Source organism: Nelumbo nucifera, chromosome 5, assembly GCF_055504915.1.
Source record: "Nelumbo nucifera cultivar China Antique chromosome 5, China Antique-T2T, whole genome shotgun sequence".
NCBI classification, from domain to species: domain Eukaryota; kingdom Viridiplantae; phylum Streptophyta; class Magnoliopsida; order Proteales; family Nelumbonaceae; genus Nelumbo; species Nelumbo nucifera.
Window position 1 is genome coordinate 43431744 of NC_142653.1, and position 26163 is coordinate 43457906.

At 36.8% G+C, this 26163-nt stretch overlaps 1 protein-coding gene across 3 annotated transcripts; it reads right to left on the minus strand.

The window, feature by feature from the left end:
- Window positions 1-1369: 1369 nt before the first annotated feature.
- On the minus strand, window positions 1370-11942 carry LOC104608466 (uncharacterized). 3 transcript variants are annotated; one of them, XM_010274467.3, is made up of 6 exons: window positions 11795-11942; window positions 11631-11700; window positions 11299-11531; window positions 9185-9403; window positions 2450-2669; window positions 1370-1877 (listed from the first exon to the last, which is right to left on the minus strand). In XM_010274467.3, exons 3-6 carry the CDS (start codon window positions 11424-11426, stop codon window positions 1620-1622), a joined length of 825 nt encoding a protein of 274 aa, XP_010272769.1. In that variant the 5' UTR covers window positions 11427-11531; window positions 11631-11700; window positions 11795-11942; the 3' UTR covers window positions 1370-1619. The 3 variants fall into 3 exon arrangements, with proteins under 3 accessions (XP_010272769.1, XP_010272770.1, XP_088743133.1); XM_010274468.3 differs by having other exon boundaries at window positions 11631-11683; window positions 11795-11891; XM_088887007.1 differs by lacking the exon at window positions 11795-11942 and having other exon boundaries at window positions 11631-11785.
- Between the last annotated feature and the right edge of the window lie 14221 nt (window positions 11943-26163).

Genomic DNA, 26163 nt, shown 5'->3' on the forward strand with positions numbered 1-26163 from the left:
ACCTTAGTAAAAATGACTCCTAGGTGGACTGTTCATAGGCCAAGTGCAAAGCTCAGCCATAAACATTTTATACTGCTTTGGGCTAGGGCTTTGGGTTGGACCATTCAAATTTTGGTAAAAGCACAGCACGGGCCTGACCCATGAACAGGTATTACTCCCATGTGCATCATAGCATATGTCATTCTACAAGTTTTATGGAAGGAGAAATGTAGATATGTTTTGAAAGTTTAAACTCCCCCTCTCAGGTTTTGATAATTAAGGTTGTGTTTGATACCATTGCCACTTCCACTTGCAACATTTTAGGTTGGTCAATACAAATTTTATGAGAATATTTTTTTCTATCACAAATGTTTCGAATTCTCAATACAACATTGGATACCATTGATGCTTCTTTAGAAATGCCAAATTTGGTGTTTCTGCTATAAATGCCTATACGATTTTAGTAGAAATGGTTATCTGAAGTGATGTGACAAGACAATTTCTCAAAAATTTCTATTAACCATACAAAACATTACAAGTAAAAGTAACAATGATACCGAACACAACCCAAAGTTCTAAGGTTGGCAGTGGAAATTAGCTACACTATTGAAGACCTTAAGACCATTGATCCAAATTATTATGGTGTTGGTGACAAATTCCTTCTGAACTTCCATTTTGGACAAAAATTTTTCTGAACTTTCACTTTGTGATAAATACCCCCCTCTATCAGTTAACATAGAAGTTTCTTTCTGATAAATATAAATTTATAGTTTTATTTGTTTTAACTGGTTTCATTTGGAGAAACTGAACTAAGTGTATGCCGACATTTTGATAACTAATGCATTCCATCATCTAACTTTACGGCAGGGGGTATTTATCGCAGGATGTCTTTGTCACAAATGAAAATTCAAGGGGTATTTGTTGCTGACCCCCATAGTATTCAATTCACAGGGGTTATTTGATTGGTCAGTACCTAGTATAAAAGAAATCCTATTTTATATTATATTATAAAAAAGTTCGACTATAATATCAGAAAAATATGATATCTGAAAAATTTTTATCAGTTAAGTGATAACATAAACGTGATAGCCAATCAGATGTTATTTATCAAAATTAATGAATGGGTTTTGATTGATCAAAACTCTTTGGATATCTTGTCTTTCCCACATAAAAACTAAGTTCCCAAACGGACGTTTCTACTTCCTCAAAGCCATAAAATCAGTGATCAAGTTTGTGTTGAAACAAATACTTGAGGGCTGTTTTGAACCGACCCAAAACAATTCTTCATGTTTGCATCAGTTTTCACTCATGATGGGTTGGTTTGGTTTGCGAAACAAATTGCAACCAAACCAACCCTCCCCGTGTATAAAGTTGGGTTAAGAAAATTGGCTCTAAGAAAGGTGAGAAATTATAACCAAGCAGAAGAATAAAAAATGTTTAGGCCCAAAAACGAGAATATATGAATCATAAACAATCAAAAGCCAACCAGCCAGCAGCCAGCAGTTAATTGAGCCATGCGGAAGAATGAAAAAACTACATAAAATTAACAATGAACAGAAATGTCTGTCATGATTTACGTTCAATTACAATGCTGCCCCAAGTGGCGGGGGAAAAGCCTTCAAACTTTGCAAACAATCACTTCAAGCCAATTGGAATGACAGCTTTGGCCGAGATTTGTTCTTACCCAACTTCATCTGATTTGCCCGCTGTTCCTCCTCTTCCATTTTCTTCCTTCGCATAGCCTCTTCTTTTTGCCTTTGGAGCTGTTCCAGCTCTCTGTATCGCTCCTCCTCTTTCCGCTGCTGCTCTAAAGCTTCTCTTCTCTGAGACTCTTCCACCCTTCTTCGGTTCTCTTCAAGCATCCTATCCAGCTCTTCTCTCTCTTTTCGAGCTTGTTCCTATGAGATATCATAGCCCGAAATAAAACATTTGGACCATATACCAAGGTTAGGTAGAGATTTTCAGAGAAGCAAATTAAGACGTCATAAAATTCTCAAGATAATTATTATTTTCTTTTAACTATTTATTTTTTATTTTATTGCAAGAATCAAATGGCCATTGCCTAGTTTAGTAGTACAATCTTGAGCCGACAAGATTGCAGGTTTCAGTCTGAGGACAGCCACTTTGTGGGGGAATAAAAAGAAATGACGAAGGTAAGGTATGTTTCCAGTCCAGTCCACTCCTCCCATTACCCCACATAGCTGGGACCAACAATGCCCCCCCCCCAACCTTTTTTTTGCAAGATATGGAAGACCATTTGACTGAATCTGACTAAAATGCAACCAACACCTTAAACAAAACTGAAGCGTTTTGTATGAAATATAAAGAATTTATCAACGTTTGAGTAAATATTGGCACTACAAATTGTATTTTTTTAAGACTTAACCCCACTCCCCACCCCTAAAAAAACAGAAAAAAACAAAAAAACAAAAGAAGGAAAAAGAAATTGTCCTCGATCAAAGATAATTACCGCTTTCTGTCTAGCTTCAATAAGGGCGGCTTCCTTTTCCTTCTCAAGTTGAGCAGCGACCACATCAAGAAGTTTTTTCTGACCTTCCTCTATTCGCTTCTGTATTTCCAGTTTGACCTCCTCAGAATTCAATCTCTCTTCAACCTTTTTCCGAATTGCATCTTCAACTCTCCTTGTTGTTTCTTCTTCTAACAGTTTCAACTCTGCCTCACGTTGACGCCTGATAGAACAAGGGAAATATTAAAGAAGAATAATAACCCCCAATGCAGAAAAAGCTCACACTTTTTATTCCGAAGTACATTTTTTATACAAAAAATAACAGAATTGAATTAGCAAGTGGCATGGCAATTTTCATGTTTTTTTCCTCAGTATAATGAATGACCAACTAACCTCCACATCCACCGTGACACTACATACAGGCTTATGCTTTTAAGGCATACCTCTCTAACAGATTCCTGATCCATATATATGAGTTTTCAAACTGGTGAACAGTAGATAAACGAGGCAGCAATTGGATCATCAAATACAACAAGTTGAACTATAGCAGTAGCTTCCTTCAGAAAAGCCTGTGGAGAAGAATGTCAAGTAACCTGTTGAAGGTTTGAAACTAATCACGAAAAAATTTTTCAAACCTCTCATGTAAGTATAGTTTTGACACAAGCAAATTTTTATACATTCAAATATTCTCTATGTACTGATTATTGGTGACACAAGCACACAATGACAACAGCCAATGGTTACCAAACAACGGACAAGAAACATAAATTACCACTCAAAAGAGAGTGCTTAAATGCATCTTGCCATGAAAGGAACTTAAAAGCATCAGTCTCAAGGTAAAACAATCCCAATACAGCACCAGAAATGCAAGGGAGCCAGATTTATTTGCATCATTACTGATTCCATAAGAATCTCTCAAGTGTGTCAAACACAGGTTGTGGCCCCTATAAATGGGATGACAATGTTTACTGAAATTTCTCTGGCAACAAGGGAGCCCAGCCACTAAGCGGGTTTCTACTAAAAACCACCCAAGATTCATTTCATCATCATGAAAATGTTTCAAAGAAAAAAAAAATCTTCACATCTCCCCTCCAGGCCGCACAAAAAAAGTAAAATAAATAAATAAAGCAACCAACAAAAGAAAAGGAAGAGATAAAAAAAGGAAGAAAGGGGGTGAGACTTTGGTTGGGCCAACCCAACCCAAGCCCAATATATTTACATTTGTAACTGAGATATTCACGTGTATTATGTATGGTATATGAATATGAATATGTTTTAGTCAAAGAAGAGGAGAGGAGAAAGGGTGATGATAATTGATGGTGAATGTTGTTTATTTTGTAAAATTGCAACACTATGATATCTATGTATCATTTAAACATAACTGTGTGCTTGAATGAGTACAGTAGCATGTATCTATGCATATTTGTATATTTGATAGGTAAGGATCTAATCCTAACCCAACCAAACCAAGCCAAACCAGCCTGAGTTGCACCCTATTACTAGGTCATGCATAAACCATGTAAAAGAAGAGCATGCATCACAAGGAATACTATATGTTCCTGATATGGCAAACATAGGGACATGGTAAGGTTATCCAAACACAAGTTGAAAGCTGGTTTAGGCAAAAGGCAATCATATAAGACACAAAAAGTATATAACTATCATAAGCTCTACTGTTACTGAAGGTAAAACCTGTCAAAATTCAACTTCTAAAACCAAAATAGACAGAGTAAGGAATTTTTTCTTATAAATCAGCCTAAGATGAACAAGGGCCCAAGAGACGTGTGATAATGTCACACATAGCACAAGCAAAAGGAGTTCCCAATTAGTAAAAAGCCTAAAACAATATCATCAACAAGTTATATCACCAAAGTTTCCATATTGCACCATTGATTTTCAGGAACAATCCAAGAACACTTAACAAGCACCCTCACCTACAGCAAACTCCAGAGAATAGTATCATCTCATGTTTAATCCTTAATAATTTTATAAGGCATTATAATGTACAGATCTATCTGCATTCCTGGTTTTACAATCTAATGCTTCATAATATCCCTGTTCTTGTGACAAGCCAAATTCAATTACAGTTCACTCTCCCAACAGACATGTACACTGCCACTTTTCAGGTCAACACCCAACTCTTTAGTACAAAAACCATGAAATAGGTAACCAGTTCAACAGCAATCTAACAGCCACTACCAGTTCAAATCTCTTCAACTTCAAAGAAGGTTAAGATAAACCAATTCGGACAAAAAAATCCTGTCCATGATCCCAAGCAAAGCCAAGTTTCAAAGATATCCAGAAAGTGAGAACACAAAGGTGAGTCATTCACCTTGGAGTAATGATTAAGCCACATAACATGCATTGCTGATCAATGGCTACATTTTTTTATCAATAACTGCATTGCTTCATGTAAACTTTAATAGGCAGTATCACATTCTATTTGGTGAACTAGAGCTAATCTGTACTAATCTCAATTGGACATGACATTTAGCCATAAAGAAAGTTCTTTATTTTCCTGTTTCTCTTAGAGCCAAGATATTTTTTCTTTTCAAATTTTCATATTCCATAAGGTGCGTGCTTTCAATTGATGCATGAAGATGGCAAGTACCAAATTTAAACATTCATATTTGCCCCTTGGTGCACTATCTATGCTCAACCCAAAGACAAACCTCAAGGCTTACACCTCCAAACAGCTCTGAGAACATTGATCCAAATTAAGTCATTGACAATAAAAATTTTCCAAAATACACCACTTTTCGTTCATTTACTCAGGATCCAGGAGAGAAAATGCTCAAAGGTAAAAAACCTCCTTACTTGTTACTCAACCTCAAACTATCTAAATAATCACCATTTTCCATATCTCCATCTGTTAACAAGATGTCAAAGTTTTAAGACTTCGAATTGGTGTAGATGAAGAAAGCTAATTGATATAAAATAGATAACAATTGTTACTACTAAAAAATTATGACATGATTTCCCAAAAGAGGCTCCCTAGTCCCTAGTTCTGAAGATATTTCTTATCAATATGAACAACTCATGATATATATAATTCATATTTTTTGGATAAATAACTGAAGATGATATGCATATGAACAGTATGTAATATATTTATATGCCTCTGAAAAATGCATTATTTCCAAAACAGAACAGAAGTCAGACTATGAATTCCATAAAGACTGCACTTCTCTTCTAATGGGTAGGAAATAAAGTCAGACTCCTATAAAAGACTGGTCATTTCCTAATAGCCTCCAAAGACCAAAACTTAGGGTCCATTTGGTTTGCAGTTATAAATGGAATCACAATCAAAATCCCTTAGAATCGGAATCAAAATGGTCAATTCCCATAGTCTGTTTGGTTCAGACAGGAATCAAAATCAGAATTGGAATAAGCTGGAATGGGATTTCATTCCCAAGTAGGGGTGCTCACGGTTCGGTTAACCAAACCATGGGGCTCATTTTGTAACCAAACCGGTAGTACCGATTTTTGGAAAACCAGTAACCGGAACCTATAGGTTAACCGGTTGACTGGTTCGGTTAACCGTCGGTTCGGTTCATCAGTTTTTCGGTTTTCTAATTTGTACAATATTTATTATAAAAATATATATAAATATTAAATTTTAAATAATAAATAATATATCATATATCTATACTACTTTAAAAAGTACGAATAGCCTCAAGAATATTTCTGAAATTTTGTGATGACAAAACTTACCCCTTTATATTTAAATTTATTGACAAAAAATGAGGGCAAATAGGGTAATTAGTTATTGATATTAAATGAGTTGAAAAGAGTTAATTTTAAGATATTCAATGCATTCAATTATCTCTCATTAAATTCAGCATTTAAGGTATTAATTTGCATTCACCTTCATTGAATCATATAATTAAGGCTTCTTTGTTTCTTCTCATCATTAAATTCTATAATTTAATACATACATAATAAATTAACGATTTCAATACCATAAAAACTTATACATTTAAAATCTACCTAGAAAAAATAGTGTTTTCATCTAGGTGGTGGTAAGAAATTAAACCATTTGGGTCAAATGGGCCAATCCATGTTGCCACAATTAAATAATAAAATGAAAAAAAAAACATAGATATTAAAAATGTGAGAACTTTTTTAACATCATATATTTGACATATTAAACAATAATAAGCATGATAAACAATGTTTTGAAAACCGACCCGGAGGCCAACCCACTTTTGCCTTCGTGTCAAAGGTCACCAGTTTGACTGTCAAGGTCAAACGAGTCAAACTGCTTCGCGTCAACACTATGTGTGTGTGTAAAAATACATATTTTATCAATAAATAGTATAATTATGTTTTACATATATATTACATATAATATAAGTATTATGTAACATTTATTTATGTTTTTTAATTTCGTTTTAAATTTTTATTTATAAAAAATATTAAAATTTGCAATTTGGGGCGAAAAAGGGTTTTTTTCCCAAAAATAGCAAGGCAAGGCGCATAATGCTCTTGGGACGTATAGATTTTGAAAAGTTACTCAAAATAAAATAAAACAAAGATAATCCCAATCGGACATCGAAGTGCAAAGTTATGGCTTCCAAAGGTTGGCACATAATTAAGTGTGCAACCTGCGACTTGGTTACTGGGTTGAACAAGTCAATGGTTGAACCGCCCAAGTTAGACAGTTTTTAACCCAAAGGGGGGTGTTCAACAAAACCAAACCTAGTATTAAGGCTGAGTGGCAGTTCAAACAGTTCAATCGAGCCAATCAACAAGTTGAAAACATTGATTATAAATAAGAAATGTTTTTATGAATGATGAAAATGAAATGTAAAATTTAAAACCAATTGGAAGTAAAACTATTTTCCTATTATCTCTCATTAAATCTCATATCTAAGGTATATTCTCTTATTAAATCCTATATTTAAGATATATTTTTCTCATCATTAAATTCTACTAATTAAATCCACAACATTAATTTTAACAATGTAAAAATAAATATTTTCAAAAATAATTTGAAAACAAAACCATTTTCTTCCTTCTCGGTGGTGGGTAAACAATTCAACCATTTGAGGTCAAATCTGTCAATAAATAATGCCATAATTAAATAATAAAAAATTAAGATAAGTAAAATATATAATACAAAAAAGAACTGGCATGTCATTAATATTGTATATTCATTATACTGAACAAAAATAAGTATGAAATGTAAGAAGTATTTTTCTAAATGATGAAATGCCAAAATTAAAATCAAAATCAACCTATAAATGAAAAGATGTCATAGTCAAATAATAATATTTTAAAAATAGAAAATACAAAGAATCACAAAAAGTAAACATTATACATAAGATATAATTTTATCAATAATGAAAATGTAATACAAAATTTAATGTCAGCCTAGAAATTGAACTATTTTTCTTTTTGGGTCGTGGATTAGTGGTTTGGGTCAAATAGATTAATCGATGATAATAATAGTTAAATAATTAATATTTAAAAATATATAAGAAAGTACAAGTAATCAAAAGAATATATAAAAAATTATATGTTAATTATGTCAAACAAAAATTAAGTGTGATAACTAAAAATTATGTATATTATGTAGATGAAATATATAATTTAAAATTGATCTAAAAGTAAAGCTATTTTCTTATTTAAATGACAGGTCAATGATCCAAACTTTTCAAAGAAATTCATGTTGTCATAATTGAATAATAAATATTTAAAAAAAAAAGATAGAACACAAAAAGATAAAAAAGTACAGAGTTTTGTCAAAGACATTTCGGAACATTTCTAATGTTATATAATCATCACATTAAATAAAAATATTTGTTAAAATAAAAATTATTTTTATTAAAGACAGAAATGGAATACAAAATTTAGTAGTAGTAGTAGTAGTACTAATAATAATAATAATAATAATAATAATTGTTATTGTAATTTAAAATTTCTGTAGGTGCACATTTAGTACAAGTATTTAAGTTTATTTTTAACCATATTGTTACTTTTATTAATTTTTAGTTTCTATCCTAACTATGATATATCTAAAATTAAAGTAATTAATATGAAAAAAATTCATATGTGCAATGCACATGCTTAATTACTAGTTATAAATATATATATTTATATAAATAATACATATTTATTAATTTATAAAATATAAAAAATATATATAAAATACATAAATATATACAAAATATATAGAAATATATGTATGCCGGTCGGTTTGGCTAACCACCAGTTTTTTGTATTGGTTAACCGAAACCGAACAAGTCAGTTCAGTTAACCGATTTTTCGGTTCAGTTTCGGTCGGTTCGGTTTTTCGGTTTTTTTTGCTCACCCCTATTCCCAAGGGAGGGGGAGGGCATGGCCATTCCCTCAAATGGGGGAATGACATTCCGGAAGAAATGGGAATGGGATTCCAATTCCACCCAACCAAACAGTTGGAATCAGAATGACCCATTCCTATTCCGATTCCAGACCCGTATTCCCGTGAACCAAACGGCCCCTTATAGGAAAATCAGGAAAACCATGTTGGCACAGTAATACACTGGAATCCAATCATAACAGGTACAATAGTATCAGAACGTATTACAAATTTTTTTTACTCAACCTCTATAAAGCAAGCTATGCAGCCTATCTTCCAGCTCTCTTGTATAGAAAATTGATACACATATGGAACACTTCAATAATGAAACAAACTTGGAAGAACCACCAGATATACAAAATGAATCAAAACAAACATGGAAGTAGTTGATATACCTCTTCTTTTCTTCTTCATCTTTTTTCAATTTTTCAATGGTATTTTTGCGTTCTGTTGACCCAAGACTTGGACTACAAGACCTGTCTAGTGGAGAGAGTGTACTACTCCTACTTCTTTGTCTCTTGTACCGCCTTGGTGTTGGTGAACGACTTTTTCGGCGCCTTGGAGTTGGTGAACGGGTTCTGCGTCGTCGTGGAGAAATAGAACGGCTTTTTCTCCTGGTGAATAAAGTACAAGTTAGAAGAACAACACCCAAAGAAGCAATAAAATGGGAACTAAATAACAAACTACCCCACCACCTACCAAATTAAGTTTTACAACAGAACATCTATAGTTACCTCATACTGTTATGAATAACCTTTATGTGCTCCACCTTTTATCATGTGAAATCCACCAAATCAAGAAACCGTAGAATAGTAGAACCATAGTTGTCAAGGCGACAATATTTTATTGGTTGTTTTAGTTTTTATAAAAGAACTTGTTGCATGTTATCATGTTGTGAGGAAAGTAAAAACAAAACTAATCTTTGAGGGTTTCACTTTGGCAAATGAATCGAACTGAGGAAGAGGAGAGAACAACAGCCCTCCATTGTTCCGACACAGTCCTCCAAAGTCAAGGTGATCTTCTTCTTCTTCTTCTTAGTTGTGTTCTCTGTTTCCTAGTTTAAAACAGTGGTTACACCCCATTTTTCTCGTCTTCCTTTTTGTATCTTTTCTCCAAGTTTTTTGAATCAATTTATTGGACTAAAACAGGGGCTCCACCCCCTTCTTTTGTTATTAAATTTCCTGCATGTTTTCAGTTTTTTTTTCACATTATTGGTGTCTGAAACAGGGGCGGAACAGGGGCTCCGCCCCATTCTTTTATTCTTAATTTCTTGCATTTTTCACCAGCCCCCTACTTTCTTCTTCATTTTCTTCTTTTATTTTAGTATTTGTTCCCTATGTATTGTTGATCTAAAATAGGGGCTCCACCCCCTTCAGTTCTTTCAAGTTCTAACTTCTAACTTGCAAGTTGCAACTCTAATATATTGTTTTGCCTACTTGAAGCAACACTTCAAAAAGAAAATAGTTCAAAAGGGGTAGAAATTCATCGGCAAGCCTTATTTTTAAATAACATCACCTTGGCGAGGGCTAGGTGCCTGGGCACCCCATGGTCGCCTAGCCTCACCTTGGCACCTTGAAAACTATGAGTAGAACACCCTTCTTCACATATCACCTGCTTACTTCCTATATGCTTCGAAGAAACTACTCTTCTTTGACTATTTTAAAATGAATATATGTTCTTTATTTCATCACTCTCAAAAGTGTAGCTGTTATGCTACCATTTTTTTTAACCTTTTCCAGACTTGGGCTGAAAGAGGGGGGAAGGGGAGAGAGAGAGAGATTAACAGGACTCCAGCAGAGGCACAAGCCATGAAGCTTGATCATGTGAGAAGATGAAGTGATAACTGGAAGTCAAAATGTCAGACTGTGATAACATTATTGGACAAAAATATAGAATCAATATATCACAACCTGCAGGCTGCAATACTTAAAAACATGCTTTTTAAGAGTTTCAAATTCAATTACATGTGAAGGTGCTTTGTACAAAAAGACCACCACAGAGCTTTTTTCTTCTTTTTTACATCAATCGCAACATAAATACTAGTTTGGTCGCACCGATATTGATGGGTCCCAAAACCCAAGTAGCAAGCCCAAACAGTTTCTCCCCATAGTCTTTATCGGTTTCAAACATATCTGCACCTACTGGAACTTAATATACCTATAAATTACCAAACCGTTCATTCCCCTTCAAAACCATGAAAATTACTGAAGATATCAAAAGAAGCTCGAAAACATCAATTCATCATGGAAATCAAAACATCGAAGCGTCGTTGAAAGTTTCACCTTTATAGCATGAATAAACCAATCTAAGCATGAAGTAACTTCTGAACAAAGTTAAATAGTTTTAGAGGATCAGACTGAAGTGTATAAAAGCAAAGGGAAAGAGATCGGATACGTATTCTGTAGTTAATCAGTTTCTAATCGACTTCAGAACGAAAGACATGTATTAAAGAATAAAGATTACAACAACGGGTGATTATAAGGTTGGTTCTGTGAGATAGTAGTATCACCTGCTATGAGAATGCGAATATGGAGAACGGCTTCGGTCCCTTCTGCTTCTCCGGTTATGTCTGTGTGCAACAGGAGATGGAGAACGTCTCCTCCTGTACGCCGGCGAACGTGACAACGTCCGTGCCATCTCGTTTCTCCAGTTACATACAAAAATATCCAATCTTCAGTGCAAATTTTCTGCAAAATAAAGGCCGGCAACCAAGATTTTCCTAAAGCGATTCCCCTGAAAGACCTAGAAATAAGCAATCAACAAAAACAAAATCATCTAAAAGAAACATAAAAAAAAATAAGAAGAAGAAGATAAACATTGAGGAAACCATAAAAGGATTACCTCTAAAAATCAATCGGAAAGATCAGAGGCGCTATTGCAGAAAATTCCTCTTCCTGTTTAAACTCAAACTCTATTGAAAAATAAAAATTAAAAGAAAAAACCTTTAATTGAAACCCTACGAAGAGAGAAAGAGAACATGCATTCGAGGCATCGAAGATTGAGACCTTGTTTAAGCTCTCTGTCGCTCGATCGCTCTCTCGTTCACGGTAACCGGGAGCGGGAAGCCTGCTGCCCTGAGAAAACAAAGGGTCGTAATAGTCAAGCCAATCCGTAATGGCGTAATCGGCTTTTTATCGTTTGTAGTCAGGACCCGTGCGATGTACGATCTTTATTTATAAGCAAATTTTTTGATATAAGGCAATTTATAAGCAAAGATGTCAACGGGTCGGCACCTGCCTTAAAAAAACGGATCGGCACGGGTTTATTCAACCCTAACCCGACCCGAACCGACCTAACTTAAAAAATATACTAGCGGGGAACCATCTGAATGTCGTTTAGAGATATAATTTTTTACACCTATTTAAAAAGATACCATGGTTTTAAAAAATGACCCTTCTGGCTACCGGTTTTTGGATTAACGGTTTGACCATCCGATTTGAAAGGATGGCCTGTTCTGACAAAAAAAAAATGATTAAAAATAAAAAATGACCAAAAACTGTTGAACAGATCGATGGTTTGATCGTTAGGGCCAACGGGTTGTTGATTAATTCAATGATTTTTGGCTAGGGACTAGGTTTGGGGTAAAATGGAATCGGTTGCCTGAACGATTCCTAGGCCAAACGGTCCAACCGTCCAAGTCAATGGCAATTCGAAAACCATGGGAGATACAATAATAAATTAGATTATATTTTTTTAAATAAAATTACTATAACTATATTATTATGAATAATAAACAACAACATAGGACGAGTCTTGAACGGATTTTTAATTGGGATCAAATCATAGACCTCATTATATTGAAAACAATAGTCAAAATAATACTAATATATTTTTATGTTAATAAGTTAAACAGATTTAACTAATATTATCTTATTTATTATTTATCAAGTTTACTATTTCAAACATGAAACATGAAAAAAAATACAAGAAAGATAAAAAAATTATATATTTCATAAAATTTTTGGTTTCGGACCTGAATCAATTTTGGACAAGTAAGAATGAGAATCAATCCAATAATTAATCAAGACAAAATCATGGAACAAAAACCGTTATAATTATGTTTAATCAATTTAGCTCCATCAAGATAGACCCAATGCATTGGTTCAGCCCAAGGTTTTCTTAAATAAATTAAATAAATAAATAAAAGTCTATTGGGATGGGACTAGTATAGGCTATCTCGAATTAGACCCGACCCGTTGACAACACTAAATATTAGGCTCAAGGGGAGAGAATAATTTGTTAGTAAATTATTTCTAAATAAATAAATAATTTAGTAAAATAAATAAATAAATGTTTATTGAAATCTATCTCTCAATGTCACATCTCTTTTATTCTATCAATTTATTTTATTTTATTAAAATAAATAATTTATTTAATTTTATTAAATAAATAAATGTTTAGATAATAATAATAAAATACATGAATAAATAAAAGTTGAGATAAAGAATAGAAGAGAAAGAGAGTTGAGAAAGAAGAGGAATGACATTTTATTTATAGGATGTCATAATCGTAAATAATTGTATGTGGCACTACTATAATTTTCAAATGTCATTGAGTTAAATATATAAGGAGATTTGTCTTATATGTGGCCTTGCTCTAATTTTTGAATATTATAGAGGCAATTATATAAAAAGGTTTGCCTTGTATGTAGCATTCTTGTAATTTTCCAGACAAAGAGAGGTGGGAGAAAAGAGAGAACAAAGAAAAGAAGGGAGAGAGAGACGCATGTCAATAATTTTGAGAACAAAAAACATATAAATGTCAACCTTACAATGCTGCCCTATACCCTCCCAATGCTTTAAGTAAATAGATAGATAGAAAGCGTTTGACAAGTCCTTTTAAGAAGATTTTTCAAAAGCTTAAGACCTTAAAAGATTAATGAACTTTCATAAGTAGATCTTCAAAGACCAAAGACCCTTTGTTAGCAATTTTTTAAAGATCTCTTCAAAAGCCAGAAAGACTAAAAGACTTGTTTGGCAAATATACATGCCAGTCCCTCTTACATATATGCTAAATGTTATATTTAGGACATGTAACACATTCGAACATGCAAATATTACCTGCTATTGTCATTTAACTTCGCAAAACATTATCTGCTATCCTAACAACTCAACGATCCTAGTGATTTTGAATTGAAGTCACCAACGAAGGAAGCAAAAGTGAAGACAAGGAACAAAGCTCTATAAGAATTTTGATTCCATGCAATCAGTCATCTACTACATCACTAAGAATTAATGACGTACCAAGGAGTATCTATCACTATTATATTTTACTCTATTTTACCGAATTTGTTACTTAGTTGAATAGTTTTGTTCATCTTTAGATGATCGTAAACATACTGAATCGAGTTACATATGTAGTGTTGATGTAGTTACTTTAATATGCTTCCTACTATATTTGCCTTTTTAGTCTAGTTTTTTTTATTAAAGAGCCTTGTTAGTCTAGTTACACCCTGACTTGCTTGTTGGGTTTCTTTCTCTTTGATTTTAATATTGAACTAGAATGCTATCTAGTCTTAATTTATATTAGTTCTAGTCTTTTCTAAAAGTCTTTTTGAACTTTTGTGCATTCATTTGATGTTACTTTCATCTAGTTTCTCCTCGTTACTTGCAGCCACTTGGTGGCGAAAGATATCTCTCTTAGGTAGGTGTCATTATTCCAAGATTTAGTAAATCAATCTTCATTTTTTTTATCTTTATTCCACTCTTTCTTTTACTTTCTAGATTCACCAGCTTTCCCGCTTCTCCTTCCTTTCTCCTGGTCTTCTTCTTCCTACACTCAACCATGGATGATTTAAATGCCCTAAATGAAGATTTTCAAAATATCCTCCATGCTAATAATATTCTGGGTATTGATCTTGTTGATATTCATCCACAACTTCCTGAAAATCTCCAAGATGACTAGAATTTCTCCTTCATTTGTCACTTATTTCCTCACCTTACTTATCAATTCTCTGAACTTGAACATGGCCTTTACACTCTTTGGAACTTAGACCTGAGTCATCTCCTTATAACACCCTTTCAACGAGCCATTTCCGGTTATGATTCAAGTATGAGGAAGATTTAATTCGAGTTAGAGACAATGGACCTTGGATGCTTAGTGGTCAGTGGATTGTTATCAAACCTTGGGTGCCTAGTACACCCCAATATGAATGGCAACTTAATCAAATTGAAGTTTGGGTTAAGCTACATTATCTCCCATATAAAATTCTTTCAGAAGACATAGGTAGACACATCTTTGAACATATAGGCCCTACTCGTCATATTGTGGTCATTCAAAACTATATCCGTGCCAAGGTCTACATTACAATCAACCAACCTCTTAAAACTAGTTATTTTTACATTATTATGAACTAGGTGTCTTTTTGGTATGAAGATCTCCCCTCAACTTGTTACCTTTGTGGTCGAGTCAGACATCTCTATCGACACTGTTCACAACCTCTCCTCCACATTCCTGGTAAATCTTTTGAACAATATTTCAATCAAAGGTCTATGCATCGTCTCGGTCCTTGGTTGAGAGCTGAAATTCCTATGTGATAGAACTAGCGTCACCCCTCTTTCCGTAACTTTGTCCATATTCCTGTTCAACCAGACAATGAGATAACTCTCCTGATGACTTCACAACCTATTACACCCCCATCACGCATCTTCTAATTCTGATTCCACCCTAGTTAGAGTTGCATCCTCTCTCTCTCTACCACCCCCATCACACATCTTCTAATCCTGATTCCACCCTAGTTAGAGTTGCATCATCTCTCTCTCTACTTCAGACCTTTCCACTAATAATCCTCCCTCCATGAGAGTTTCCTCAAAAACTTACCATCTAGCCCAACAGACTCAGAATAACCTTACCAATCTACTCTTTTCGGATACTATGGCCGCCTCCTCTTCCAAGGGAAAACATCCTCAAATTGATCTTCTAGAAAATCTTGAGATTGAAGATACTCTTGATCTACCCATCTATGAAAGGCCTGAATCTTCCACTAGAAGTAACCAAACCGACATAATACTTACTATTGTTCAATCTAATATGGAAATTGACAATGAGCTGGCCTACCAAAATCGAGAAACAATCGTTGGAGAAGATCTTCCTACAAGTGCATTAGAACTGGTAAGTTATCTCTTTTTACCTTTTTACTCCTTTTTATTGAACAAGGCGGTGGTGGCTAGCCCTCAACAGCCACAAACACCGTCAATGTTGATTATGAGCTAGAACTGCCGTGACGCAGAGCGTCCTAAGGCAGTTCTAGGTCTAGGAATTTTCGTTAAAAATTATAACCCAGATTTTATCTTCCTGTGTAAAATCAAAATTCCATCAAATAAAATGCAAAATTTAGCTAATCGTTTTCACTACTCTAATTCTTACTTAGTTCCTCCTGAAGGACATGCCAGAGGATTAGCTATTTTTTGGAAAATTGGCATCAATGTTTCTCTCTTTTTGGTTCATTTGAAGTATGTTTTTATAGCCCATCATAAAAGTCCATAGAAATAAGTTCTGGTCAAATCTTAATCAATGGCTACAGTTTATAAACCTACATTTTTTATTTATTGGAGACTTTAATAAGGCAGATACAATCATAATTCAAGACCCATCTTCCTTTGACAGATCTTCTAGACTTATTTCATCGTAGTACCATAACTTAATATTAGACCAAAATCTTATTGAAATCAATATTCAAGGTGGTAAACTTAGTTGGTCTAATAAATGATCTGTTGGACTTATTAGTAGAACTCTTGATAGAGCTTTAGCTACTCCTGATTGAATTTCAGCATTTCCATATGCTATTCTTAATTTATCTACTCGTTGGGGTTCTAATCATACTCTTATTCTAGATATCACTCCTAAAAAAACCAATATCCAAAACCCTTTAGGTTTTATGAAATGTGGTTATTGGATGATTCTTGTAGAGATGTAATTCAAAATGGAAGGAATCTTCAAATATCTAGTTATGCTGCCTATAGACTCTACTTGAGGATGGATCATATTAAAGCTAACCTAAATAGTTGGCAAAAATCAAAGTTTATTGATCCTCAACACAAATTAAGTGAATTAGGAACCCAGATTATTCAAGTGAAACCATCTACCCCTTGGGATCAAACAAAAGTTGTCTTTATATAAGAGTTACTATGATACACAATCCCAAATTGAGAGTTTTTGAAGACAAAGATCTACGCAACTTTGGCTGAATTTGGGAGACAAAAATACAAATTATTTCCATAAAAGTACTCTGTACCACTAGAGGAAAAATGAAATTCAAGGCATCAAAGACTTTTAAGGATCTTGGGTGACAGATCATAAAAACATTGTAGGAGTCTTCTTCTCATACTTCTTAGACCTTTTTACCCATCAACTGTTTGATGATTTGACATTTATTGACAATATTTTTACCCCTAATATTATCTTTGAGGAAGATAATATGAATTTAATTGCTATTCCTTTTGATGAAGAAATCAAATCAGCTCTTTTTAGTATAGGAAGCCTTAAATCTCCAGGTCCAGATGGTATACCCGCTCTAGTTTATAAAGAATATTGGAATTTGATGGGTACAAAATTCATAGCTTTTGCCAAGGAATTTTTCCAAAATAAGAAGTTGTGGAAACATCTCAATCATACCTTTATATGCCTTATACCCAAAAAAACAAACAGTACTAAAATAGTCCAATCAACTTTTGTAATGTACTTTACAATAATCATTTCAAAGATTTTTGCCAATAGACTTCGTACTATCTTGGATAAATGTCTTTTCCCTAATCAATTAGCTTTTATTCAAGGACGACAAATGGTAGATAATACCATAATTACCCATGAAATGTTTCATTTTTTAAAACATCACAAAAAAGGTACAGGTTATGTGGCTATTAGGGGTGTCAACGGACCGGTTTTGGACTGGACTCCATTCAAATCAAAATTCATTTGGACAGATTGGACGGACCAATAAGACGTATTGAATTTGGATGGATTGGACGAACCAATATAAAATATTAGATTGGACCCGGTCCGTCCATAATGAATTTATATTGGATTGAGTCAATATTTGGTCCATTGATAGAAGATAAGAACATAGGTGTCAATGGACCAGGTTTGAGTTGAAACCAATCTAGATTAACATGAACTTGAACATATTGGGCAGTCTCTGGACCGGTCCAAAATATTCACTGGACTGGATTGGACCAGGTCCATTTGTAATGGACTCACATTAGACTGGACCGGATTGGACCAAATCCAGTCCAATTCACACCCCTAGTGGCTATTAAATTAGACATGGCAAAAGACAATGACCGACTTGAATGGTCTTTTCTCCTTGTCGTTTTAAAATCTTTAGGTTTTTTCCCAAGATTTTTGTCACATCATACTAGAATGTATCTCTTCTATCTCCTACTCTATCCTCATTAATGGTACTACGGAAGGTAAAACCTCACCCACTAGGGGTCTTAGACAAGGGGATACTTTATCCTCTATCTATTTATTCTGGCAATGGAATGTCTGACTCGAATGATTGTTAAAGCTGAAAATGATACTGAACTCAAAGGCATTCAAATAGCAAATAGAGACCCTACTATCTCTCATTTACTTTTTATGGATGATATTCTCCTATTTTTGAGAAGTCACCGAAATGAACTAAACACCCTTAAAATCATTCTTCATCAATTTCAAAATTCTTCCGGGAAACTTATAAATTTAGAAAAATTAGGCATTTGTTTTATTAAAAATACCCATCCTAGACATCAAAGAATGATACAAAGACAACTTCAAATGAAAGCCCTTCCTGAAAAATCTATATATTTAGGTCTCCCTTTGAATTGCGGAAGAAATAAACACTCATAGCTATTTTTCATTCTAAATAATCTTAAGACTAAACTTAATAGTTGGAAAGCTTCTACTATCAGTCAAGTTGGGAAAAGAATCCTTATTCAATATGTTCTTCAAGCTTTTCCTACTTATACCATGACTATAGCCCAATTTCCCCAAAAAACTATTACTGCTATAGATCGAATTACCAAAAATTTCTTGTGGGATAAGTCAGAAACTAATCCTCATCATTATCATTGGTGTGCTTGGAGTAAACTTTCTCTTCCTAGATCTTCTGGTGGATTAGGGTTTAGAGATGTTAAATTGGTGAATTTAGTCTTACTTAAAATACTAGCTTGGTGATACCTCAATGAACAACACAAATGGTGGGCCCAGTTATGGAAATCTAAGTATCTTCCCACTAATGCAATCTTCCCCTACTCCATTCCCCGATCAAGCTCTTTTTTCTAGAAATCTATTACACCAAAATTTCAAAGTCTTATACAAGAAGTAGGTTTTTTTAGTTTTGGAATCCTCTACTTGTAAGATTGACCAACTTCCTCGGATTCAAAAATGGTGACACTTTTCAAACAATTGGATATGCCTATAATCCAAACTTACTTTGATAGTATCCAAATTTCGTAGATCCTTCAAACTCCTATCCTTCCACCAAATACTCTTGTTTCTTGGATCTAGACCAAACATTCTTCAGGTAAATTTCTATCATCAGTAGCATACAAAGATTCACTTCAGCCTTACATGCCACAATTATCTGACCAATTCAAATTTTGTATAAAATGGATTTGGCACCTCCCATGCCCCCCATTATCAACTATTTCTCTAGCACCTTATTCACAGTTATATCCCTGTTAAGGAGAAAATTCTTTCTAGAAATCAGAATCAAACTTGTGTGTTTTGTCATAATTATCCAAAATCCTTGATTCATCTATTTCTAGAATGCCCTTTTACCATATCCATCTTATTTGCATCTCCGTGGAATATCAACTTAAATAACATCTCTCATTCTTCTTGGGTTAACTATATTATTGAACTAGATCATCAAATTTTTGAAAGGCCTCTATTCATGAAAGTTCTTAGTTGGTATGCTATAGCTCTATACTATATTTGGTTTTTGCGCAATGAAAATTTTTTTAAAGATTTAACTGTTTCAAATGTTTGGATTATTCAGAAGACTAATACTATCTTTAATGGTATTTTGGATTCACAAACTCATTCAAGATCAACTCGGGAATTACCCCCACAAATTTGTATACATTTAAAATCATATACTAATTGCCTCATATTCACTAATGTAGGAAAAAATAATCATTCTCTTTTTAGTTATGGTGTTATCATTCTAAATACCGAGTTAGAATGTCTTCAAATTATAGGAGGTAGAAAACATTTGAAATTAGTAGAGGAAACTGAGCTTTTTGCTATCTTTCAAGGAATTTGTCAAGCGTGTCAACTGGGAAAATCCAATATTTTGATATGCTCAGATTCCCAACTAGTTGTTCTTGCTTTTCAGAACAAAACTTCTTTGCATCGGTCAATCTTGGGGTTGTTAATACAAATGAAAAACATGTTTCTTTCTTTTCAGTCTATTTAATTTTTAGTTATTAATAAAAGGTATAATGTTCCTATGCATCAAATAGCCAATTGGAGTAAACATATTACACAAGATCATTTTTTTGCTAATTCATTATCCTCCATCTATATCAGTTGTACAAAACTTTGCATTTTGTTCATTTCTTTAATATAATGATCTTATCTTAAAAAAAAAACATGTTATGCTTCTCAATCAAGTCAATTGGCAGAGTTTCTCTCAATCAGGCGAGGGAGGTTTCCACCGACCCCTTTCTAAAATTTTTCTAGACATATTGGGAAGCTAAAAGCTCGAATAGATCATAAGCTTCACTTGTAGCTTTTTAGATTTGGACCATTTTGAGCTTTTATGGTCTTTTTTAGGTCATGTCTTCTAGCCTATTGGGCTTTCATGAGCCAAACAAGAAAAGACCATTTTTGGTCTACCGGGCTTCTAAAAGCTCACTAGATCTTCCAAAAAGACTTGCCAAATAGGGCCATAATTTCCGAATTAGACCCAACCCTATAAGGTTTAACCCGATACCAATGCATAGCATTTCAGTTATATTTTTTTAATACATTTTGAAGACCTAAAATCTATTAATTTAAGTTAGGAAATTATATCATAAATTCTAAGGTATTACTTTATCCATTTAAAAAAGGACAAATTTCTTAAAGTACCTCTATGGTTTAGGAAATTGACAAACTCTATCCCTATTATTCATATATTGTCTTAAACCACCGCTAAGTTTTCTAACAATTGTTATCATGGCTAAACACTAGTGGAAAAAATGAAATGTCAAATTTGCCCTCCATTATTTGTCAAATTTTCAAAATAAAACCCACTTGATGAAAATCTTCAAGTCTGAGTACCGTAAATATACTAACTTTTCAAGTCTGTATTTTGTTTTGAAGACTTTGAGGGAATCCATCTATAAACATGTCTACAACATTGTTGAAAAACCACTTTAGCTCGCTCAAACAACGACCATTTTGGAGGAACTTTAAATTTTCTTCTAACTCTACCTTTACTGAAGCTATGGTCTTTGACATTGAGCCCAACCTCAAGTCTTCATGTTTCTTCTTCTTCCATATGTTCAAGGTGACCCCTGCCTCAAGTGTTGAACTATACCTCCGGCACCACCTCTGCTCCTAAGGGAGTGGTCCACTATCACCATAGGCTTTTCATCATCAACCTTGATTCTTTGACCGATTGGTGATACAGGGCGTTACCGCCTCACCATAGCCATGTCAGCCACTCTGAATATTTCGCTCCAACCACCTGATCCTCTGTACAGGTTGTTAGTATTGTGTTGAGTGTCTCATCATTAATGTAACGGTCTCTGACCGCCCATGATTATAAATAATTGAATAATGGAAGCGGAGGATGGAACTTGCCTTATCATTAGTGTTCTCTTGGGTCTCACTTCTGGCCATCCCCTTCGAGCGGTGATTCTCACCATAGCTCGGGGAAACTCGAAGCTCTCTCCCCAGCAACGGGAAGAGGTTCTTAGATACTAGTAATGGAGGATCGCGTAGGAAGCCTGGAAAAATCCTGTGAAGAAATGAATATGAAGTTTGCTGAAATGTTGGAGCGTCTAAACTACATCGCTTCACGAATGGACCAACAGGAGGAGTCCCAGCACCGGCCACCCGCTGGTGGTGGCTTCGGGAAGGGGACGGAGAGCTCGGGGGCAACAGGGAGCGGCTTCATCTCCCCGTAGAAGTTCTGGAAGGTGGAATTGCCAAAGTTCGGAGGCACCAGGCTGGACAGGTGGCTTCTCCTCATCCAACAGTACTTCCGCATCCAGGAGGTACCTGAGGAAAGCTGGGTTGCAATGGCGAGCCTTGGGTTTGAAGGACGGGCAGTAGAGTGGTATAGCTGGTACAAGGATCATCAAGCTGAGCCCACTTGGCGTCAATTTATAACTGCATTGGATGCTTGATTCAACGGGCCCCTAGGAAGCAACCATGTGGGGCGGCTGGCAAAACTCTCTCAAACCTCCACCGTCCATGAGTATATGGAGGACTTCCAGTCGAGTGAAAGGGCTGAACGAAGAATCTCTAGTCGGGTGTTTCATTGCGGGTCTCAAAATAGAGGTATGAGCAGGGGTGGAAAAGTTCGAACCAGTGACTTTAGTTAAAGCCTTTTGCCTGGCGTTGTTGGAGGAAGAAGAGTGGGCAGCTCAAAGACGGACCGTTAGACTAGAGCACTTGCGACCACGTCCTGTAGTGGCAAGCCACCCTTAGGTGAGCAGGTCATCTCTAAGGAAGTTTCCAGAAATTCGCCGGCTCACACCAGCGGAAATGAAAGAGAGGCGAGAGAAGGATTATGCTATAACTACGAGGAACGCTATGTCCCTGGCCACAGGTGCAAGGTACAGAAGTTGTTGTGGATCAACTGAGAAGCGGAGGAGGAGGAAGGCGACGACCCTGGTCCGACCCCTGGAGGAAGAAGAACTAGAGCCTACATCGACCATCTCCCTACATGCCATCTCCATGGCAGAAACCCTACAGACTATGCACTTAAACAGGACGATAGGGGCACTTCCGGTGACCATTCTCGTGGACTCAGGATCTTCACACAACTTCAAGGACCGAGGGTGGCACTGACTTCCGACGCTAGGTTCCGAGTGACAGTAGCAAACGGGGATCAGGTATCCGGACAGGGCCACTGCGATGGAGTCCGCATCTGGACACAAGGGGCCTAGATCATTGCAGATTTCTTCTTACTATCGTTGCCTGGATTGGATGCCATTCTCGGAGTCCAATGGCTTCGGACCTTAGGCCTAGTCACATGGGACTTCAACAACCTCTCCCTAGAATACCAAGACCAGGCCGACATTCACCTTCTACATGGCCACTGACCCCCTGAGCTGAGAGCAGTCGTTGAGGATCGAATGGAGAGACAAGTACGCAATTCTGGGAGTTGTTTCCTGTTACAGATATTAGACAACCACAGCATGACGGAGCCCACCATTGATCTCGGGGTCCAATCGGTACTAAAAGAATTCGAGGAGGTCTTTGAAGAGTCGGTGGGTCTACCTCCTCCATGGGCCTTGGACCATGCCATTCCGCTACATCAAGGGGTGGCACCGGTGGGTGTGTGTCCTTATCGGTATCCCCATTATCACAAAGGAGAGATAGAGAAATTGGTCCAAGAGATGCTCAACCATGGGATCATCCGACCTAGCGCAAGCCCGTTCTCCTCACCGGTGCTACTAGTGAAGAAGAAAGGTGGAGGCTGGAGATTCTACGTAGACTATAGGCAACTGAATGCAGTAACAGTGAAGGATAGATATCCAATGCCTAACATCGACGAAGTTTTGGACGAGCTGCACAGATCCCAGATTTTCTCCAAATTGGACCTTCGAGCTGGTTACCATCAGATCTGAGTACAGGCCTCAGATGTTCCTAAGACAACATTTTGAACGCATGACGTTCATTATGAATTTTTGGTGATACCCTTTGGGTTGTCCAATGCACTGGCCACCTTCCAAGCACTCATGCACGAGGTCTTTCGAGGGTTTCTGAGGAAATTTGTCTTGGTTTTCCTAGATGACATCCTGGTCTACAACCGATCAACAGAAGAACATATCAAGAATCTCTGATTTGTTCTGTCAACCCTCAAGGCCCACAAAATTGCACGCCAAGAGAAACAAGTGCTGCTTCGGGGTTGACAGGGTAAGCTACCTTGGACATGTGATTTCAGCCAGTGGGGTGGAAGTGGATCCCAGTAAAATCAACTGTATAGTGAAATGACCCAGCCCCAACTCCCCTACAGAACTCAGAGGATTCCTGGGAATCACAGGGTAATACCGGAAGTTCATCCAAGATTATGGGAAACTGGCTTGACCATTGACCGGAATACTCAAGAAGGGTGCTTGGGGCTGGAACCCAGAAGCCAAGGACGCTTTCCAAAGGTTGAAATAGGCCTTGACATCCACTCCGGTATTGGCGTTACCAGATTTCAATTCTCCCTTCGAGCTAGAGTGTGATGCATCAAGTGCTGGCATTGGCGCCATTCTATCACAACAAGGGAGACCGATAGCCTTCTTCAGCTAGGCACTAAACCCCGCCAACGCAGCTAGATCTACATACGACAAGGAACTCTTAGTAGTTGTAACGGCTATCCAACGGTGGCGGCAGTATCTCCTGGGGCAGCAATTCATAGTTAAGAGTGACCATCAGAGCTTGGGATACCTGCTCAAGCAGAGGATCACCACTCCTTACCAGCAACAACTTCTCAGCAAGATCATGGGGTATGACTTCAGATTGCAATATAAGAAGGGTCGGGAGAATGCTGCAGCGGATGCGCTATCCCTTTGCTTTGAAGGAAAGTTGTAGGCCATCTCGTGCCTATCGCCGCAGTGGGTGGAAGAGCTACGCCAGGAAAGCGAGACAAATGGGTGAAAGGGCTGATAGAGAAGATTAAACAGCGATAGACCCCATGCACAAAGTACATTTGGAAGAATAGACTAGTATGATGAAGGGGACATGTGGTTCTTGGGCCGATCTCTACCTATCGCCGGAAGCTATTTACCGAAGCTCAATCCAGTCCCTTGGGAGGACATGCTGGTTACCACAAGACAATGCAACAACTGGGAAGGATCTGCTTCTAGAAAGGGTACCGAAGGCAGGTGCATCAGTGGGTCCGTAAGTGCGACACTTGCCAACGGAACAAGAACGAAAATATTCCCACTCCAGGACTACTGTAGCCCCTGCCAATACCGGAGTACGTTTGGAGAGACTTGTCAATGGATTACATTGATGGACTGTTGCCTTCTAATAAGAAGTCAACTATCATGGTGGTGGTCGATCGATTGACCAAGTATAGCCATTTTGTGGCCCTATCACACCCCTACACGGCTCAAGTGGTCACTTATGCGTTCATGGAGCACATCTTCAAGCTTCATGGGATGCCCAGCAGTATCGTGAGTGATCGGGATCCAGCCTTCACCGGAAACTTCTGGAAGGAACTGTTCCGTCTCCAAGGTACGCAACTATAGATGAGTTTGGCCTACCACCCCCAGTTTGACGGGCAAATTGAGGTGGTAAACCGGACCTTGGAGGCATATCTACGCTGCTTCGCTGGACAATGCCCGCAAACTTGGACCAAATGGCTAGCCTTGGCAGAGTGGTGGTATAACACCTCTTATCACTCCGCCATCCGCACCACCCCATTTCAGGCAGTCTACGGACGCCCTCCTCCCAACCTCCTCACCTACATTCCCAATACCACCAAGGTTCAAGCAGTAGAAGAAGAGTTGATGGATCGGAAGACGACGCTAATGAAGTTAAAAGAAAACTTAGCTTAGGCACAGGAAAGGATGAAGAAGTAGGCAGATCGACGGAGGACCAAGCGAGAGTTCAAAGTAGGAGATGAAGTCTTCTTGAGGCTATAGCCGTATCGACAGGCTTCCGTCGCTGCCCCCCGCTCGCAAAAGCTACTAGCCAAATATTACGGCCCTTACACCATCACTGAGCGTATCGGGCCGGTAGTCTATAGGCTGGCCCTTCCCACAGAAAGTCGGATACACCCGGTGGTTCACGTGTCATGGTTGAAACACTCCGTCGGGGATCCGGTCCGTATTTGACCCAAACTACCACCACTTACCCCTGGAGGAGACCTTCTTCCTTACCCAAAGGCAGTGCTCGATAGGCGTATGATAAAACAGGGGAACCGGGCAGTCACTGAAGTCCTCGTACAGTGGGAAGGGACAAACCCAGCCGATGCCACGTGGGAAATTCTCAACCAGATGCTATGTCGCTACCCGACAGCACGCCTCGAGGACAAGGCGTTTCCCGAGGAGGAGGGGATGGTACGGGGCGTTACCGCCTCACCATAGCCACGTCAGCCACTCCGAATATTCCACTCCAACCACCTAATCCTCCATACAGGTTGTTAGTATTGCGTTAAGTGTCTCATCATTAATGTAACGGTCTCCGACTGCCCATGATTATAAATGATTGAATAATGGAAGCGGAGGATGGAACTTGC